General features: G+C 41.4%; 2 protein-coding genes across 2 annotated transcripts; both read left to right on the top strand.

Moving 5' to 3' along the window:
* Positions 1–7,759: 7,759 nt before the first annotated feature.
* On the top strand, positions 7,760–9,867 carry lbx1b (ladybird homeobox 1b). Its single transcript, XM_054779516.1, has 2 exons — positions 7,760–8,375; positions 8,922–9,867. Exons 1-2 carry the CDS (start codon positions 8,048–8,050, stop codon positions 9,407–9,409), a joined length of 816 nt encoding a protein of 271 aa, XP_054635491.1. The 5' UTR covers positions 7,760–8,047; the 3' UTR covers positions 9,410–9,867.
* Positions 9,868–13,630: 3,763 nt separating this feature from the next.
* Positions 13,631–20,634, top strand: cenpk (centromere protein K). Its single transcript, XM_054779079.1, has 10 exons — positions 13,631–13,714; positions 14,456–14,545; positions 14,629–14,685; positions 15,077–15,140; positions 16,299–16,345; positions 16,434–16,516; positions 16,616–16,714; positions 18,197–18,329; positions 18,438–18,491; positions 19,748–20,634. Exons 1-10 carry the CDS (start codon positions 13,712–13,714, stop codon positions 19,901–19,903), a joined length of 786 nt encoding a protein of 261 aa, XP_054635054.1. The 5' UTR covers positions 13,631–13,711; the 3' UTR covers positions 19,904–20,634.
* The last annotated feature ends 113 nt before the right edge of the window (positions 20,635–20,747 follow it).

The following is a 20,747-nucleotide window of genomic DNA, read 5'->3' as shown; positions in this document are numbered from 1 at the left end:
GGGGTTCCACAGAAAGGGGGGAGGAGGAGCTGAGGGCGGCAGTGTGTGTGTGTCCATGAATACATTCATATGTGTGCGTGTGCGTGCGCGTATGTGTGCGTGTGCCTCCCAGTGTGTCAGCAGCCACTTTGTAGAGAGTGTCCCTCTTGACCCCGGCCTCTCCACATGGGGTTTGTATTGATAGTGTTGAGTGAAAGGAGTGTAAAGTGAATGTTGTCCAAACTGATTGGAATGACAATGGGGGCATATGACAACGACAATGGGAGCATATGGTTGTGTGAGTGTTGCTGTATGGCCATGGCAGCCACCATATTCCTCCGTGCGGGGTTGCCAGGTGCTTCATGAACGAACCCACTGAGAGTCGACAAATCATACACAAATGCCGCAGACTGGCTTGTGTCTTCTCTTCCCAGTGGAGGGCCTTGAAGTGGGGGTTCTTCTTTCTCTTGCTCCTCGCCACCTCTGATCAAAGTTACGTCAGGCACTATTAAACCCAAAGGTTAGCCGATTAATCGGTGGCAATCACTCATGGTTGTCCTTTTTAAAAGCGTAAAAAGAACCTCATGCAGCAGCATTCTCTTCCTCTGTCATGAATACTCAGCTCCACCCTAATGACTATTCAATACAGTCTGTAGGCTGCAGATGAACGGCCAGTCCGCAGCGGCATCTGCTGTGGGCCTAACTCGCCAGACGCCGGCCTTGTAAGAGGCTAATTGAAAGACAGAGGCCACCTCGCTGTGTGTGTGTGTGTGTGTGTGTGTGTGTGTGTGCGTGTGTGTGTGGCAGAAAGAAGAGAAACAAGAGGGGAACACGAGTGTCAAAGGGTGGAGAAAATGAGCAATAGCGAGTGATGAAAAAAGGGAGGACTAACATTGCTGCCCTCAAAAAAAAAGGAACAGCTGACCTGACAGCGTTTGTTCCCATGCGGCCATATTGGAAAAACCCCAACGGGCACGGAATTATCTCAAAGCAACCCTCCTTCGTGTAATTAGCTTGGCCCTTACTTGAGATTTGTGTTTGAATTACAGTGGATCCCTGCACACTTGCCATTCAGCAATTTGCTGATTTTTGGGGAAGAATTCTCCTTTTCATTGGGGCTTGAGCACCTGGTGATAGCGGTGCTCAGGCACTCTTGAGACTGCTGTGCTTATTATGGTGCCGGCACTTTCCTTGCATTTCTGAGGGGCTAAACATGAATGCAAACTCACCAAAAATTTGCAATGTTTGATATTTCAGTGGCCCCAAACACAAACCCCCAAAACTCACTTATTACGTATTTATATGTTGCTTTTTGTATTTTTATTGCACTTTATTGTATTTTTGGATTGTATTTTATGATGTGAGGACTGCAGATGGAAATTAGCTCTGAGCTAAATCTGGTGCGGACATATTTTTAATGAAACTGCACACTGTCCTTAATAAACTAAACTAAACTAAACTAAACTTTAAATTTTGATCAAATTTGTCCCTGCCACCAGTTTCATGGATCCTCACAAAATTTGGTGGAGGCGTCAATCATGGTAGGACACACAAAAAAGTCTCAAGAACCCGTGTTCCAAAACAAACAGGAAGTCAGCCATTTTGGTTTCCGGTAGCGATTTTGGGCGAAAACCAGGGGTTGTATTTCAATGAAGTAGTCCTTGGGACTTTGACCAGCTGACTCCAAATGACGATGAACGCACACAGATGGCCGATGATAAACTGCAAAGCATTTTAGGCTGGTCCGTAAGATGTGGGCGGGGCATGGCGGCAACCTTTAAGCCTTTCAATCGAACTTTCTTTCAACTTTGATCAAAACTAGACGTGAATAACTCGGCTCTTGGTCATAGTTGGTACATAAGATGACGACGACACCTTGATCACTTCCTGATTTCATCTAAAAAAAATAAATAAAGGTTTGCTGTGTAAATTAGCCTATTCCTACGAGGGAATATTTTTCTGATCGAAATCCAGGGCAAGTATGGAAGACAGACTGGTGAGCTTAAATTGCAAAGCGTATGCGTGTGAAGCGCCCGTGGTGGGTGTGGCATGTAGATAGATGTTTCACAGATCTTCACGTCATTTGAAAATGCTTCATTTAGGCAAAAAGTACGTAACATTTGCTTAAACGTTTATTGTTTTTACTAACAATGGCGAGGGACGACTGTAGTGTTTTTCGTCAAGCGTTGAGATGTCACACTTTGTTCTCACTGAGTTGTGTGCGGACGCAAAAGTTTGTTTGGCTACGGCAGCACTCGCTTCCACAGTCATTGATCATCTCACCTTATCACGATCTACCGGTGCATTTTGTACTTTACGTAGGTTGGATCATTGTATTATGATTATTTATTATGTATTATTGCACTACAACAGGATCTGGTCCGTATTTATTTATTTATTCTTATTCTATTTTCTTGTTTTCCTGGTCTCTCATGTCTTGCCTCGGTTGTTTCATTTTGCGATTGGGTGATTGAATTCATTATGACGTTTCTGCAGAGCTGCCGGGAACAACTGCGATTGAAAAGCGAATTGAAACAATCGCTTTTACTGCAAATGCTGATCTGAAATCGGAGGAGAGCGTCCACGTCAAGCCAGCAGGAGGGTTTTTCAGGAGAGGGAGCGAGCCATGTGTCAAAAATAGACTTTTTATGGGTTATGTTTTTTTTTATCATTTGCTGAAATGTGTCCCCCACCAAAAGCGGGGATCTGCTGTATGTACAGTAGTTATGGCTTAGTTTACTTTTAAATCCAGAATGAATCAAACTGGTGCTGCAGGTAACAATGGCTTGCAATAATGATGATGCGTTCTAATCAAATAGAATCCAGACAAATATACAGTATATTGTACCCACAAAATGTACACTTGTGAATACTGCAAATGAGTTTTCCTGCTTTTCGCCTTGCGGCCTCTTTATTCTGCTCCGCAAGTATTCGCATCAAACAAAAAAATAGGCTGTGCAAACGAAAACTGAAGGATTGCCGTCATAATTCTCCCCAGTTCTCCTCTGGCGGTTTTTATTAGCAAAGGCGGTGAATAATCTTTAGCATCCAGGCCATCCCAAATAATACAATCCTTCAGCGCCACAGCTTACTGTGCTTTATGCTCAAGCGCAGATGAGGAAGAACCAACGTTGAAATGACACACTGTCTGCTCCTGCTTCTGCTGCTGCAGGATGACAAGAGATTCATGACTGCTTCAACACTGACAACTAAAGAGGAAGCATGCCAGCCACAATATTAGGTACACCCGCACAATATAATGTGAACCAGTGGCTCTTCACTGTAAACGTCCCCTACGGTATGTGATCATGGCATGCAAGGCTACCACAACAACTCCATGCTTGCTACTCTATATTTGTTTTCAAGTGTGAGATTTCCTGTAAATGAATGGAAGGAGAAAGTACAGTTTACAGTAGGGTTACATTCCAGAAACCACAAGTCATTGATACGCCCATGAAACTGCAATATATTACCCTCACTCGCAGTCCTGGTTTAATGTGTCTCACACGCTAATGTAAGGTGATTGATGAACAACATGGAATCACAGTGTGCAAGGCGTACAGTACAAGTTATATATATAAGTTTCATTTTTGCATCTCACAGCTACTGGTGCGTTCAGGGACCGCCAGACAAAGTGCGACATCTCAACGCTTGATGAAAAACATGATCGGTGATGCATAAAGACATAAACATGTGAAGAACAGTGGTACATGTGTTGCTGTACATTTGATTTACACAGGATTATCCACTTACGGTGAATGAAATGTGTTTTCTGCGGGGCGGGGGAAAATAAAAATAAAAACATCTGACCAGAAATTGTCTACGGTAATCGTTTATACTGTTCATCCACAAATAGTACTTATTATTATTGTTGTTATTATAACCATTACAACTTTGATGCAGCTCTGACTGATTTAACTGTGCAAGTCAAATTCATGAGGTGTCCAGTGATTGTCTTGTACGCAACGTTTGACATTCAAAATGATTTGAACTGAATGATAACGTTATGTTTTGGTGGCCACATGACGTTCTCTGAATGAGAACTGCACTGACGCCCTCCCAACAAGTGTGCAGGTGCTGGTATGTTTGGGCAGGACAAAAGCAACCCAAACCTGATCATGATGCACACTCTACTGTTTATACCAAGTAAAGAGATGAATGCTAAAATATCTGCCGGGTGAAGTGTTCTTACGGCAGTGACTCTATCCTATCCAGAGAGCCATGAAAAGGAGTCTTTAAAGCGACAGAAACACTGCATTACGCACTCCCCATGGGGCAATGTCTGTGCTTCTTGTATTTCTTGGGAGTCTATGCACCTGTTTTTGCTTTGCCTTACATTGGGGGGAAAACGTCCCGACGTGTAATTTATTGACCGTTGTGCTCAAGCCGCATTTTTTATGTCCCTGCTTATCCATTCAGCCAACTCTCAGGGGTTGTGAAAGAAATCACATCAATTTCACCACAACAGCAATGACAAAACGTCATTTTTAGCGAAAATATGAATAACAAAATATAATATAATAACAAAATAGGGTGGCTGGATGGATGGATGGATGGATGGATGGATGGATGGATGGATGGATGGATGGATGGATGGATGGATGGATGGATGGATGGATGGATGGACATCTTCCCAAAATGACTCCTATTAAACATGTTCACGCTGCACAAGCTATATTCAGTTTTTTTTAACTCCTTTTAAATTCTTTCTATATTTATTTTATATAAGCTATATATATTTTATCTTTTAACACCTTCCTTTCTTATAACACAGGAAGTCAACAAAATGTAAGTGTGATGAAATGAAATATTGTAGGCCTCAACATGCAAACGTTATGAATTACCAGTAATAGATAGATAGATAGATAGATAGATAGATAGATAGATAGATAGATAGATAGATAGATAGATAGATAGATAGATAGATAGATAGATAGATAGATAGATAGATAGATAGATAGATAGATAGATAGATAGATAGATAGATAGATAGATAGATAGATAGATAGATAGATAGATAGATAGATAGATAGATAGATAGATAGATAGATAGATAGATAGATAGATAGATAGATGATTATGATTACTCACTCACTCACTCACTCACTTTAATCACAAAATAAAACAACCAAGACATGAGAGACAAGAAAAATAAGAAAATAGAATGAGAATAAAGAAAGAAAGAAAGAAAGAAACATGGGGCAGACACCGAAAAGGGGTCGGGTCAAACGTCTTCCTACTCCTTTTCGTCCATGTTGAATCCTGCAAATATAATCTTGTGACGTTCCTAACCTGTTCAGCACGTCTTTATTATCGCTGATAATAAATTGGTTGGTGAGGTTGACATCTTCCTTTTCCATAAAGTGTATAAAGTGCTGGGAAATGTGTCGCCAGTACAAAAAGGTGAGGCGTAAGCATCTGCATGTCTAAACACCATCAGAGCTACGTGAGAAGGAGGATTGGGGGATTTGAGCAAACTGACCTTTGGACAAGGGCGTTGTAAAGGTCATAGCAGCATCCAGGCCAGAAAGAAAAGTGCTCTGAGAGGCACGGTGCCCTCACAGCGCTAACAGCTGTGACGTGAGGTTCCAGCAGCACCGCACCGCAAGGCAGGGAAAGGCTGAGCCGGGCCGACAGGGATTTGTAAGGGGCCTGTTATTACATCTCCAGTCACATAAAATATGGCTGCCTCTCCAGAGATAAATCCACTCTCCTCCAATCACACTGGCCTCGGCGAAGAAAGTGTCCAATGGTGCGCCTCAGAGAGTGACCCTCTGGTAATGATGTGTGATTTATACACTACATGTTTTATACCGAGAGACACAAGCCGAGGTATGGCTGTATCTATATAAGCTGCAGTGGGAGTTCAGGGGCCTTTGGGAGAGTGGAGACCCGACACCCAACTTTGGAGTCTCACAAAATGGCTACAATGTGTATAGTTCCCCCTGCAGCTGTCAGCTAACAGCCGTCTAAGCCCGCAGTGGGTGCTGCGTCTCCTTGCATGAGGTCACTAACACATCACAGGATGGCACTTGGAGCTAACAGACCACAGTGCGGACGGCCGAATCATCGACACCTGCTTGGGGAGAGGAAGGAGAGGAGTGGCTCCGCATGCAGCCTGCAGGAGCGTTGGGGAATGTTACAAGCACATTTGATGACGGGGGTGACACCTACTGCTTTAATTGAACACAAGTCAATTCTGATCGCTTCCGCAATCCAAAGGGAGGTCAGATTGACAGAAAATACAACATTTGCATGACTGAAACGTGCGTGAAAGAGTGTGTAAATGTGCACAGTCCAGTAGCTAAATACATTAAAGCTCCTGGATAAAGGAGAGCTGAGCGGCAGCTGCTCCCATCAAATGAAACATTATTACTAATTATTATTATTTATTCTTTCCACGAATGCCATGTTATTATACACTTATTTGCACGGGAATATTATTGTATTGTTTCCTAGCATTTCTTATTTAAAATGATCAGCATCTGCTTCATTTATTTTTATTAACTTAATATATCATTTTCACTTTGACATTTTTATTGTGGCAATGAATAAATACAACATTTCACATTTTTAATTAACATGAATCGGGGGGGAAAATGTTTCAAAATATGCCCAAATTGTTACATAAGCCGGTCAAAGAAAATTCCACGTGTGAAACGGGATCTCGTCCTGCAGCAGCGACACTAAAAATGATATGGTTTTTACATGTTTGTGCATTCGTCAGCTTAACATTGGACGGCATTGGTGGAATGTTGTTAGCAAATTACTGCGCGACAATAGATATTAACGCCACGAGTTAATTTGTAAAACAACACTTAAATCATTTCTTCACGACTGAAGAGAATGAATGAATTTGCAAAACAGCACTTAAGTATTATCTTCACTACTGAGGATAATGAATGAATTTGTAAAACAACACTTACGAATTATCTTCGATACCGAAGTGTTGTTTTACAAATTGATTTGTAAACACAAAGGCAGCATATGAAGGAATATAACAGCAAATTATTTTCTGCACACAGTATTTTATGGATGATATGCGATGCAACGTACAGCAAAATGAACAATCAAATACTCATAGAATGAAATGAAATTATGTAAATATAGCCAGGAAAAGTCATATCAATGGTAATAATAAACTGATCACTTGTATTCTAGATTAGAATTTCTACATTTCTCACATATTAAAGATGCCAAACCTGCGGGACGTTTGAGAGAAGATAGATGAACTACAGTATTTCTGGTAAGTGATAAAAAAAGGAAAGGGAGAAAAAAAAGAATGATGAGCTGTTTTGGGCGCAGCTGAGAGGGCCGCATGCTGCGCAGAGGAAGCATCATCAGAGCTGATATACTGTATGGAGCAGCTCTAGATTACCTTTACAAAACAAGCAATCATCCACGCGTCGGTCGAGAGAAAAAAAAATAACATCCTAAAACAAACTTGTTGTCCAGATAATCCAAAAAGCACTACCTGCAAGAAAGCAAAGTGATGTCAAGTGAACTTTTATGCGTAAAAAGACTTCAATGGGCCGCGGATTGGCATTTCTCTCCCTCTCTCCCTTGTGCCCCCCTCCCCGTACCCTCCCTCCCTGTTTTTTTTTTCATCTCTGTCTCCTCATTTAGTTCACAAAGCTATTCTGGTAAGTCACCACACGACTAAATGAGAGCAAAGATGATATGAGAACAAGGCATGATAATTCCGCCGGGCTCCTCCTCCTTCCATCCATGCGTCCTAATTAACGGGACACCCCCCCAGTTGCAAAAAGCTCCGCACTGGACTGCAACATAGTCAAAGAGTGAAAGGGAAGAGGGCGAAAGTGCCAGTGGAAATAATTGATTAGCTGGCAGTCGATGCTAACTTGTTAGTAATCGCCAAGTGTTTGCTGCTCGCCATTTCCAAGGAAGCTCCTGCCTGCGCGGATCTTGCTCCAGAGGATCCACACCTTTGGAATAAGATTTTCCATCTTCCTCTGTTATGTGACTTTTTCACCCCCCCACCTCGCCTTCATAGCCTCACGCTGATTTTATTTTTTTATTTCCACAAACGAGTCAATCTCCGCACCAAATGATGACATCTAAAGAGGTGGCCAAATGCGATGCGGGGGAGAACAGGAGGCGAAGCCCGCTGGACCACTTGCCGCCCCCCGCCAACTCCAACAAGCCGCTGACCCCCTTCAGCATAGAGGACATCCTCAACAAACCGTCTGTGAAGAGAAGTTACACCATTTGTGGCACGGCGCATCTCATTTCCTCCACGGAGAAACACCGCGCCTCCAGCCTCCCCCTGTCAAGCCGGGCTCTGCTCACCCAGACCTCGCCTCTGTGCGCCCTGGAGGAGCTCGCCAGCAAGACATTCAAGGGCCTGGAAGTGAGCGTGCTGCAGGCGGCAGAAGGTATGCGGCGACAAAAAAATAATAAAGAAAAGGAAATGTGTGGGCTTACTTTTACAAATCAACGATAGCAGTTTGAAAAGATGTGTTATTAACTTAATGCACGTATTATTGTGGTTAGGACGGCATCCGGTTAAGATTATGAGTCCAAATATTGGACATTTCTGCAGGTACGGCTCATCACATTAGAAAAGGCCATAGAAGTTCACGTGCTTCAACTCTTCACGATATTTTATAAATGTTGATCAGTTTAGTCATCATTTTAAATTATAAAACTCATTAGGCTGTCTCAGAAATTTGCAAAAAAAGTTGAATATCGAGCTAATCAGGAAGTGCAAAAGCTTCCCGAGCCTTTTATCGGCCTATTAGTTTGAAATCAACCCTGTTTTTTTTTTTACTACATTCGAATTGAATTAAATTAATACGTTTTTGTATCGGATATCTGCGCAATCACGTGCTATATATACTGCACAGTGAGGGTCTGTGGTCTTCAACATAATTCACTTGCACTCTCAAGGATTAAACCTTGTCTGTCCTCCTCCGCTGCAGGCCGGGACGGGATGACCCTGTTCGGCCAGAGGACCACCCCGAAGAAGCGCCGGAAGTCCCGCACGGCCTTCACCAACCATCAAATCTACGAGCTGGAAAAGCGCTTCCTGTACCAGAAGTACTTGTCCCCGGCGGACCGGGACCAGATCGCCCAGCAGCTCGGCCTAACCAACGCGCAGGTCATCACGTGGTTCCAGAACCGGAGGGCCAAGCTAAAGCGGGACCTGGAGGAGATGAAGGCGGACGTGGAGTCGGCCAAGGCCATCGGCCAGGTCCCCTTGGACAAGCTGGCCAAGCTGGCCGACCTGGAGAAATGCGCCAACGGCACGCTGGGCCATCCGCGGCCCGAGTCCCCCACGCGGGGCGGCCAGCAGGAGCTCGATCTCGGCCAGAAACTGAGGAGATCCCCGCTGTCCCCTTTCTCAGACCACACAACGAGTAAAGAGTGCTCGGAGGACGAGGACGTGGAGATTGACGTGGATGACTGATGGCTCTGCGCGGGGCTGCACTGGACGCACCAAACCAAACGAAAAAGACATCATGAGCATAAAACGCCGTCGAGGACTTGTGTAACTTACTGCTGATATTGTGTACCACTTTTCACAATATGTACCAAAATGTAATTCTACTTTTATACGGACGTGCGCGCGCGCGCACACACACACACACACACACACACATAGCGCAGCATGAACACACAACAAGAAGACAGTCATCATGTAACAAAACAAACAACTTTGCAATCAAAGCAATACGGTCAAAATCACACTGAATTGATCATGACTAGAATGTTCTTATCATTTGAAAGACTACCCCCTTCTTTTTTTGAAAGGTTCTCATATTTTTTGCATGAAAATGCATGATTTGAGTTGTGATGTATTTATTTGGATTTAATTTAAAAACATCATGAAGATTGCAGGACTTTTTTCTCCACACGAGAAAGCAACGTGTTTGTTATTGCGGTGATTTGAAGGCTAACTTTTCTTTCTTATGTTTTGTACACCTGTAAGTGCCTTTTTCTTCAAATCAGGATTTGAAAACCGATTCATGCACAAACTGCAATGTACATAGGCAAGAATGGGAATAAAATGGCTTTTTTTCTGAATATTTCCTTTACGGTGTAATTCTTCATTCTTAAGTCTATTTAGACTTACGATGCTCAACTATTTGTGTCCTTTTCTGTATAGGAGGATTGTCTCCCATCTCCTTTCACGTCCTAAATGCGTATCGTGGCATTTTGACCCGCAGACGTGTTTCCCCATTCGGAGCCAAAAATTTATGTGAGAAGCACAAATCTGGCCCCGGCGAATAAAGACGAGGATGCCGAGAAAACACAAAGTTTTGGGGCCTTTTATGGAGCCTTTTTGTGTCATTTTCAGCATAAAGCATGAAACGTGTGGACAAATGAGCAGCGTTCCCCGATGGGACAAGCCACAAAGGCGCAGGGCCGGCCCCCCCGCTGCCTGCAATACTGAGACAAGTGTGTCCCGCCGCACAAAAAGGACACAAACGTTTGGAGGCCATATGGTTTTGGAAATTTCCTCACAATTTCAGACAATTTGATGGATTGCGTTAAGCCTCCCTTTAAACAGTTGAAGTGAGTGTGAACAAAGACCCCCCCCTTCACGAGGGCATCTGTCTGCCCCTTTTCTTTGCCTGCCGTTTCCAACAAGTCAATGAATTACAATGAAAGTGGCCTTTTTTGTGTGGGATAATATGTTTGACTTCTGTCCAAGAAGGGTTTCTAAACAAGAAATTTTGGGGGGAAAGTTTTTTAAATGTTAAGTAGGCAGCTCATAAAGAGTTGAGACGGTGTGGCATTGATGCCAAAGTCTGCTTAGGGAGCCTTTTGTTTGTTTTCTTCACATCGCCTTTTGCTTCTTTATTTCTTTTGTCTTTCAGGAGTTTAATGAAGCTGAAAACATGGTGATGGGAGAAAAAGAGAAGTGTCAAGAACGGCAACTGAAAAGGCTTGCCTCCCGTTTAACCCGCTTTGGTCAAACAAATGATAAACAGGCCTGTCTCTTTGGGGCTTCTTTTATACTGCTTATATTGTCCCCCCATCTGAAAACTTCAATATAGGACTGTATGGCCATTGGACATCCTCAAGTCCCAATTAAAACCCAATTAATCCTATGGCCACAGCATTAGGCACACCTGCAAACTGTAAAAAGGTTTTTTCTACCATTTTGTCCTACGAGGCAGTGGGGGTACTAGTACTCCTGTCCTGGGCCTACCCCAATTCACTCCGGGAATACAGGGGGTTAAATTAAATTATGTACTATATATATTGGGGAAACCCCCTCCCACAAAGATATGAACATTTCAAAACGTTTCGGTATTGTGACAGAGATAACTCTTTTATTGCGTGAATGATTTCCATTTCTTCTACAATTGACATTATCTTACGTGTACTGTATTTTTATTAACACTACAGATGAGCACTGTTTTGGACAGTCATAAATCAGATAGCGATGCTACAGTGCTATGTATAATATAACATTATAAGATAACATAAGATAACATAAGATAACATAACATAAGATAACATAACATAACATAACATAACATAACATAACATAACATAACATAACATAACATAACATAACATAACAAAACATAACATAACATAACATAACATAACATAACATAACGTAATACAGAACACAAGCAAAATGTGTGTAATTGCTCAGTATGATGCAGTACATTAAAAGTAAAATAATGAAGTCTAGTCAATAAAGTAATTGTGTCGGTGTTACCTAATATAGGAGTCCTGCTGAACCCCAATAGATTGTGTTCCGTTCTATTCTATTCAAGGTGTGTCGTCCTGAATCAGGCATATTCGTGAAGGGGGTGTTAAGGCAGCCCAAGTTTATGGTTTTCACTTGTTTATTTTATGAGGACTTGTCAGGCGGCCCCATGATAAGTAATATTACAGTCTGTGGGACCACTTCATGGTAATTAATCTGGAGGTCTTAAATGTATTTCAGTATTTCACTTCAAGTTGGGGTGGGGGGGAGGTGGAAAAATCACTACTTCAATCGTCCGGAAAATTGAAGTTTGATGCATGAGTCCCTACTGAAACAATAGTACAGTCCTCCCCTTGGCCTCCCCACCGCTTCTCTTTGATTTGATTATTTGCACCTTGTGGAAAACAGTCTCAGGTGCAAAGCAAAATGCATTTTTTCACCCACTGGTCTAGCGACAGTGCTAGAATGAAGGAATTATGTGACTCTTCAAAAAAAAGAAAGAGTTTACTGTTAATGACAGCATTATTATTATTATTATTATTATTATTATTATTATTATTATTATAACAATTTCCTCCCACTGGATAATGCGATTACTGTTGTTGTTGTTAAAAACGGGCCCATGAACGACTGAACGATATTTGCCTGCAGTTAAGTCACTCTATATCTCTAAATGGAGTGGGAATGCAGAGTTTTAATCATAGCCTTCCTGCAGAGCCAGTTAATACTTCAAACTTCAATTTTACGGGCGATTGAGCTAAGCATGTTTCTGACAGAATTGATGTATGTATTAATTTCCTTTAACTGTTGATTAATTAGGCTTTGCTGAAGGCTCACATGGAACGCTTTGGTGGCAAATTTGCATATTAATCAAATTCTAGTTGATCATTCAAATAATGTATAGCCAGGTTTTTTCAGGAAGCTTGAAAAGGGGAAGTCAACTCGGTTCGAGTCGAGTGAAACAATTCGCACTGAACACGCTGGCAATATTGTTACATTGCAACGTCGAATGTCTAAACACACTCGCTCTCTTAACCCCGAACACATTTGAATGCACTTGTGTATAATAATAAGAACAAGATATTTATAATAACACAGTAGACTCTAGTGGAAGTGAAGTTGGTGTGTCTAAGTGATACAGTATTTGCACGTGAAGAAGTTATGTGATGATAAATACCACACTCTAACATGAAATATATTCTTCAGCTAGATAAATGAACTAGGGGCATTCTGTAAAGATGATATATGTGTTTAGCTTGCACATGGCAGTGCACACTATATTGCCTATTTAGTTGAAAACAGTATATCTAGTAATGCATCAGCAATATGGAATTCATTATGCATAAGCCACATACGTTCAATGTCAGCACGTTTGTCTGGAGTGCAGATTTACTATAGGATCACCTCGGCTTGTTCATCATTTTCCCTCCCCCTATGGACAACTAATAATCACAGTGGACTTCATTAATACACATGAGAGCGTTAAAATGGGTAAAGAGATCAAAACAAGTTACGCTACTGTGCTGTTGACTAGGAAACAGAGACACCTGCTGGTAAATTGCGGTAGTGCACGCCCACTGCATAGCAAATCGCGTATTGTACTTTGGATTGCAAAAGCAAAACTTTGGATTTATGTATTTTAATATATAAATAATCTAAGATATTGTAATTGGGTAATTACACTATATTTTAAGAAGTGAGTGAAATATTCTGGCGGGTCGTTTTAGTTTAGCTATGAGTTTAAGTAGCATGTTTAACCATGCATATAAGTCAAAGTTCACATGAACTTATAGTAGTAAGACATTAAAGTTATATTTATGTCTATATATGTAGAGAACAAGCAGGTTCGGTTTAAGGATTACCGCTTCAACGTCGTTTAAAACAGACTGCGCAAGCGCGCGCAGTGTTGGCGCTCTTTAAGGATCTGCGCAGTCGCCGTAGTGACGTCATTGACTTTGGCGCCATTTTGGAAAAGAGGAAAACGAAGAAAAGCGTCTGTTGTGGCGAATGAAGTGAATAAAAAACATCGTTTCGTCGGTTATGGTAAGCACTGAACTCCTCATTGTTTCGATAAACACAAGAAGAGTCAAACGACATCGTACAGCGCGACTGCATTACCCCACATTCGCCGTCAGAAGTTATTTTTATGGATACTTTGTTGCAAAGAAGAACAGGACGAGTAGGAAAGAGGCTTGATTGAATCATGTCATGTGATGAATTAAAAAAGAAAAGAACCCAAACACCCACTAAACTATTGCATGTGTTTAAAGGTTTTAACGAGAGCATTTCCAGATGTACACCACTTATCAGTGAGGATAATGGGCCGAAAAGGCTTTTTGTGGGTGACAGCAGCGGAAGTCATAGAAGACAACGCCACTTGGACGGAGTACTACTACTATTGTAACTGCTACTACTACTAATAATGTTGCTACTGCTACTGGACAATTTAGAGTTGCCAATTAACCTAACATGCATGGTTTTGGAATGTGGGAGGAAACCGGAGTACCCGGAGAAAACCCACGCACGCACGGTGAGAACAAACTCCACACAGAGATGACCAACGGAGATTCAAACCCCAGATCTTCCCGATCTCCTGACTGTGTGGCCAACATGCTAACTAGGCCACAGTGCGGATCTTTAGGCTCCAACAGTGTTTGAGCTTAAAGTGCAAAATGTAAATTCTTGCAATTTTTCAACTGGTCTTAAAGGTTTGATGAGTGTATGTGCCAAGTGTTGTAATCAGTGACATCCTGCTTACCACACCCACCATTCCTGTGAATGCAGGACGAAATTCACGCCAAATCTGAGCTGTCAGAAGCTGCTCAGGAGGAACTGATGAGCATGTGTGAGCAGCAGTTTGCACTGCTAGAAAAGGTACATATTTGGGTCCCAACGATAATTTGATTGCTTTATTTTGCTGCAGTTCTTTGGATGCTAACCACATGCTTTTGTTTCAGCTTCAGAATGAGATTATACTATGTGAGCCAGACTTCAGTGAAAATCCCCAAGAACAGGTGAGACAGCATCACATGAACTGCTGGAGGAAATCTATCAAGCCCAAGGGTCAAAGTATTAGAAATTCTCCACTGTTGCAAACTACCATAAACCACAATAACAAACGTAAACACATTTGTTTTAATACCGCTTTGACAGCATGATAAAGTATTGTTTTTGTCAAGACAGAATTTGTGTAGTAGATCTTATTAGCGTGTACAAGGGTACCGGACTGCATTGCCTTTGAGCGTCTTGTCCAGCACTCTATGGTTAGCAGGTGAACAGCCCATCCACAAAACTGGTTCATATTCTCGTCAAGTACATGTGATTACTTTGAACATGTTTAAATGTCACCTCAGGTCAAAGGATGTATTTGTATGTGCATATTAATGTGAAATGTATATTCTCAAGTCAGTGAATTGGCTGTTAGCAACACAAGCTGAACTGGAGCAGTGGCAGACGGCGGAACCTCGACGTAAGTAATAATGCTGACATTCTAACCTACAGGGATACATAATTGATAGATACACACATTTATGACATTTTAGGATGAACTGTGTAAATGGTAAAGCAGCATCACTTGTCAGTGCTTTTAATATTATTCTTTAATGATAAAAAGACATTAACTAAGCAATGTAGCTGACCCGACACACACACTATTCATCCGTTGCGCACTCGAGGCACGCACTGCATTCTTGCGCTAACTAGTTTTCAAGTGAGTCTCGATTTAGGTCTTTAAATAATATAAACATCAGTAGTGTTTCTCACCTTTATCAAAATGCGGGCACTTGCAACTTATTTGGCTCAATTTCGGGTTACTGGTGTGAGAAAGTGTTGAATTCAAGAAATAACTCATGACAAAACATGAATGTGGTGTTCGTGTTGCTCTCGCTGCCACATCGTGTCTTTACCAGCAACACACCTTCAATGAAGGTAAATGTTATCTTAAATGTTCATTCATGTTTTTATATGCGTTTTCTGCATGTCAAACAAACGCGTGTTTTGTATGAACATTTTTGGCTTTCTGGAACGGATGAATTGGATTTACATTATTTCTTATGAGGGAAATTAACGTCTGTTTTGGTTAGAGTCAGACCTCCTGGGACGGATTAATTAATATACTATAATCAAGGTTCTACTGTAATAAATCTAATGATGATTAGAATAGTCAAATCTGCAGGATATTCACCAAGGCCAAACTGGAACTAAAGAAGTAGACTCTTCCATTGACGGCATGGTGTGCAAAATGTAATCGGGCCTTGTTTAGCCCACGTGCCACCCCTCCACAAAGTTTCATGAAGTCGTTTTGCAAGCGCTAAAGTAGTGCTAGAGCTAACAGACTGCATGCTCGTAGGCGCAAAGGGGCCGATTTCATCATTGGGCAGGGATATGATGCAGAGTGACCTAAAACACTTTAAATAATTCCTGCATTTACACTTTTATCCAGATCCCTGCCAACATCTATGGGTTCTGAACTGGTACACGTGCGACCCCTTTACCAAGTTTTGTACAAATTGAGAGTTTAGCTTTTGGTTAATCTGGTCAACAAATCCAAACGATATCTGGCAGAGATAATGTCAATCCTGAAAGCTGTTGGAATTGCATTTTGATTTTCTGCATTTGCTCTATGCAGTGCTAGCACAAAACTCTGAAGTTTTACTGAAAGCTGGAAAAGAAGAGGTATGTGAACAAGTTAAAAAAAAAAGGTGCTGCTTATATTAAATTCAATTCATGTTCAACAATTCTGCATCCACTGTGTTTTCCACAGATGCTCAAGCTGTGCTCTGAACTTGAGATGGTTCTCGCTTGCGCTGAAGCAAAGAGAGACAAATTGAGAGAAACTAAAAAACTGTATGTGTTTTTTTTTTCCCCCGAGTGCATTCATTAGTCTCCCTTCATGCATTTCGCTGTGTGTACTTATTTTAGTATTTGATGTTGTGTGTCGGTCAGGGAGCAGAAGTGGCTGGAGGAGAAGCGACAGGTGCTAAATGCTGTCACTGATCATGGTAAACTCATGCAAGAACAAAGTGAGAAAATATCAGAGCACAGGTGAGTGTGTTACGCCAAAGGCTAGTTTAATATACAGGCTAAGTTAGTAATACGGTAGATCCCCGCATTTCGTGGGGGTTACTACCTGGGACCACCAACAAATGGCGAGTAGTTGATACGCCCATAAAAATGCCCCCAACCCTCCTGCTAACTTTACATCAATGTTCTCCAACTTCAGATCAACATTTACTATAAGAGTGAGTGTTGTAATTATTAGAGCAGATTCAGCTCCAGAGCCCTCTCCTTCTCTCTTCAATTGCCATTGTTCACTTGTGACACAATCCAGGTTTAAGACCTAAATACTGGATTGCTCACAGACGTATTGCTGGGTTTCAAGCACGTGACCTAGAGGCAGTTTGCATCGCAAGCGTGAGCCACGGCCACATATACATTCAGTATGGTTGTGCAGTATTTTGGTGATTAAAGCGAATAACGGTGCCTGTCGTTGAAATTGTTTGCTCCAATTGTGAGTGTACATGGTGTGATGCACGAAGACATAAAATAATTGAAAACAAGATGATCGAACACCAGTGAAAGCTTATATTCCGCTTCTAACACGTCTATTTGCGTTCTTACGCCAAATCGGTCTGCATGAATACATTCTTGTATGTGTCTTTCTTCGTTTCGCTGCAATGTTTTCACTGTTCTGCTCTTGAGTTCAGGTGAACAAGGCGATCGTCATAGGGCGACAGGGACAGCTGAGGCTGGCCGAGGTCCGTGGAGGCCCTAGCGGATTCAGGCATGTGTCAACAACGCAATCGCTTCACAAATTCCAATTCGTGTTGCAGACTTTTCCCATCTTTTATATGTTACTTTTCCACTTTGTTTTCTTGCAACACATGAGTTAGTACTCATGTGTATACATGCTGTTGAATAACTGAGCACCTATACAGTCGGAGCATTTACAGTAGATGAATCCATCCATCCATCCATTTTCTATGCCGCTTATCCTCATTAGGGTTGCGGGGTACGAGGCAAACGTGGAGAAAGGTGGCTTCTCTGCGTTTTAGGTTGTTTCCTAATGTTTTTCCCGTTATGATGGACTAGCGTAGTAATAGGGTTTTCCAAAATTCATATTTGAACGGATTCCACATTTGAGAATGGTGCTTGTTTGCAAAAGTTTTGCTGTGATTTTACATAACTTCTAATTACAATTACACGCGTTTGCCCCCTCATTTGAGGCAAACAACCGGATGTGACGTCACGTGAAACCCAGCAATTAAACAAATGTAAAGTATCTTTTGCTCTTATATACAGTATTGTGTGTAATGTACAAACATTTATGTATAGAGCAACCTCTCCTAAACCTAGGAGATCCTGGGACAATTTTTATGGGGTCACCAATTGTCAGAGTAAAATGTTGTAAGCTATTTTATTGATCACGCAGGCATACACTTTCTTGGAGATGGGCTTCATATTCTTTGGCATTTCTGAAAATTAAAATTTTGTGCGTGTGTGTGTGTGTGTTGATCTGCATTCTAGTGTGCTGCAGGACACCAAGGACAAGATCCAGAAAATTAAAGTCTACCAGGAAAGGCTAATAGAGTCTATGGGAGAAATTCTAGAAAAACATGTTCCTCCTCCTCGCAGTGACCACAGTGCAAAAAAGAAGAAGGTGCTTTGAACTGTTTGGGGTTATAACGATGTTGTTGTAGCTTAGACACATGCAACATATCTGCTGTTTCTAATCCACTATGCTCAACATGATTGATTTTATTTTTAGAATACCCCAGACGAATCGAACAAGGACTTGATTACACTCAGCGAAATTCTAGAGGTGAGTTTTATCGCAAGTCAGCGCTTCTCAAATAGTGGGACGTGCCCCCATTTATAGCAGAATTCATGGTTCCATTTATCACAGCAAGTCTTCCAGGTCCTGAAGCAGCAAAACCGACCAGACCATCACACTACCGCCACCATATTTTACTCTTGGTATGATGAAATGCGGCGTTACTTTTACCAGATGTAATGGGACACACACCTTCCAAAAAGTAAAACTTTTGTCTCGCCAGACCACAGAGTATTTTCTCAAAAGTCTTGAGGATCATCAAGATGTTTTCTGGCAAAATTGACACGAGCCTTAATGTTCTTTTTGTTCAGCTGTAGTTTTGGTCTTGGAACTTGGAACCATGCGGGCCGTTTTTGCCCAGTGTCTTTATGGTGGAGTCATGAACACTGACCTTAACTGAGGCAAGTGAGGCCTGCAGTTCTTTGGATGTTGTTGTGGGGTCTTCTGTGGCCTCTCGGATGAGTCGTCGCTGCGCTCTTGGGGTCATTTTGGTTGGCCGACCACTCCTGGGAAGGTTCACTACTGTTCCATGTTTTGGCCATTTGTGGATAATGGCTCTCACTGTGGTTGTCTGGAGTCCCAAAGCTTTATAAATGTCTTTTTAACCTTTTCCACACTGATAGATCTCAGTTACTTCCTTTCTCATAGGTTACTGCATTCCGTTAGATCTCGGCATGATGTCTAGCTTTTGAGGATCTTTTGGTGTACTTCACTTTGTCAGGCAGGTCCTTTTTAGGCGATTTCCTGATTGAGAACAAGTGTGGCAGTAATCTGGCCTGGGTGTGATAAACAACAGTTAAGTTATGTTTTAACATGGGGCAATCACTTTCACACAGGGCCATGTAGGTTTGAATTTTTTTTCTTCCTTAATAATTTTATTTAAAAACTGCATTTTGTGTTCACTTGTGTTGTCATTGATTAATATTTAAATTTGATGAAGTGACAAACATGCAAGGAAAAAAAAAAAGGAAGGGGGCAAACACTTTTTCACACCACTGTACTTGCACTTCTGCATTACAATCTAATGAAAGTAATAGGGTCACAAGTTCCAAAGTAAAAGACTATTCTGAAGCCCACAGACACAATGTACATGTTACATCACAATAATGTAGCGTCATCCAGAGAAATCAAGTTTTATAGAGCTTTATAACGCTATTTTTGCCAAATTCTGTACGGTGAAATATAATGAGGATGGGGCATCATACTTGAAGTAACCTTTTAACCACTGTCTCTGCCTCCTTCAGCTTCTTATGAATAAGTTCCTGAAGACGCCACATGACCCTTACGTGACAATAGACTCCACTTTTTGGCCACCATACATTGAGGTTCTCCTCCGCCATGGTATTGCTGTGAGACATCAGGAGAACAACTTCAAGATCCGCCTGGAAACCTTTTTCTGAAGCAGCCGTGCATTTTGGTGTCTTTTTCATATCTGTGTATGCTTTGGTGAAAATTAACAGTGATTGGATGCAGTCCTACATACAGTATACAGGGCACCCGGAAAGTATTCACAGCACCTTATTTTGTCAATGGTTTCTTATGTAGCAGTTTTTTCCTAAAAAATCTGCACACAACACTTCATAATGACATGATTTTTCTTTTTTTTAAACGTTTGCATTTTATTCCATTTTGGACTAAGGCTGTAATATAAAATGTGGAAATAATGAAGTGCTGTGAATACTGCACTCATAGGCCCAAACACCTACACACAGGTGGTACATCTGAACAATCTAAAAAGCTCCAATATATGATGTGTTTAAAAAAAATGTAATTTTCTACAAAAAAATATAGGCTATTCAGTTATTTATTACCAGTTTTTTTATGCAACTGCACTGCATCGTGCTGAGATGGGCTAATATTTTGGAGCTAAAGAAAGCAACTAATCAGGAAAAACTATCTACAAAGATAAAAGTTTGTGTAGTGCTGGTGTACCTAATGAAATGTCTAAGGTGACGACTGCTGTGCTTGTAGTTTTTCATGTTTGTGTTCAATAGACTGATGTATTGAACCTTTTTGTACTCGCATGTTGCTTTTGTAATTATGTGCTTAAAATTAACTTTATGAAACCATTTTCCTAATACCTGTGTTTTTCTTTTCCGTGTTGTTATGCTGATGTTCATTACATTTCTTGTTCAAACTATTAAATACTTTTGCTGAATTCGGCCACGTTTACGTCAACTAAGTTAGGACAAGTGAACTTGTTTCAACAGTTTTTTTTTTCCCCGAAACAATCGTGAAGAAACT

Source organism: Dunckerocampus dactyliophorus, chromosome 6 (assembly GCF_027744805.1).
Source record: "Dunckerocampus dactyliophorus isolate RoL2022-P2 chromosome 6, RoL_Ddac_1.1, whole genome shotgun sequence".
Taxonomy (NCBI): Eukaryota; Metazoa; Chordata; class Actinopteri; order Syngnathiformes; family Syngnathidae; genus Dunckerocampus; species Dunckerocampus dactyliophorus.
The sequence above is the reverse complement of the archived record's forward strand: the minus strand, read 5'-3'. Positions and strand labels throughout refer to the sequence as shown.

What these genes read in the sequence shown, in the direction of transcription:
- lbx1b (XM_054779516.1), top strand. Translation starts at nt 8,048, where the DNA reads ATGATGACATCTAAAGAGGTGGCCAAATGCGATGCGGGGGAGAACAGG. An exon ending in CGTGCTGCAGGCGGCAGAAG is followed by an intron (nt 8,376 to 8,921) that starts GTATGCGGCGAC and finishes CCTCCGCTGCAG; the next exon opens with GCCGGGACGGGATGACCCTG.
- cenpk (XM_054779079.1), top strand. An exon ending in AGTTTGCACTGCTAGAAAAG is followed by an intron (nt 14,546 to 14,628) that starts GTACATATTTGG and finishes CTTTTGTTTCAG; the next exon opens with CTTCAGAATGAGATTATACT. An exon ending in TTGAGAGAAACTAAAAAACT is followed by an intron (nt 16,517 to 16,615) that starts GTATGTGTTTTT and finishes TGTGTCGGTCAG; the next exon opens with GGAGCAGAAGTGGCTGGAGG.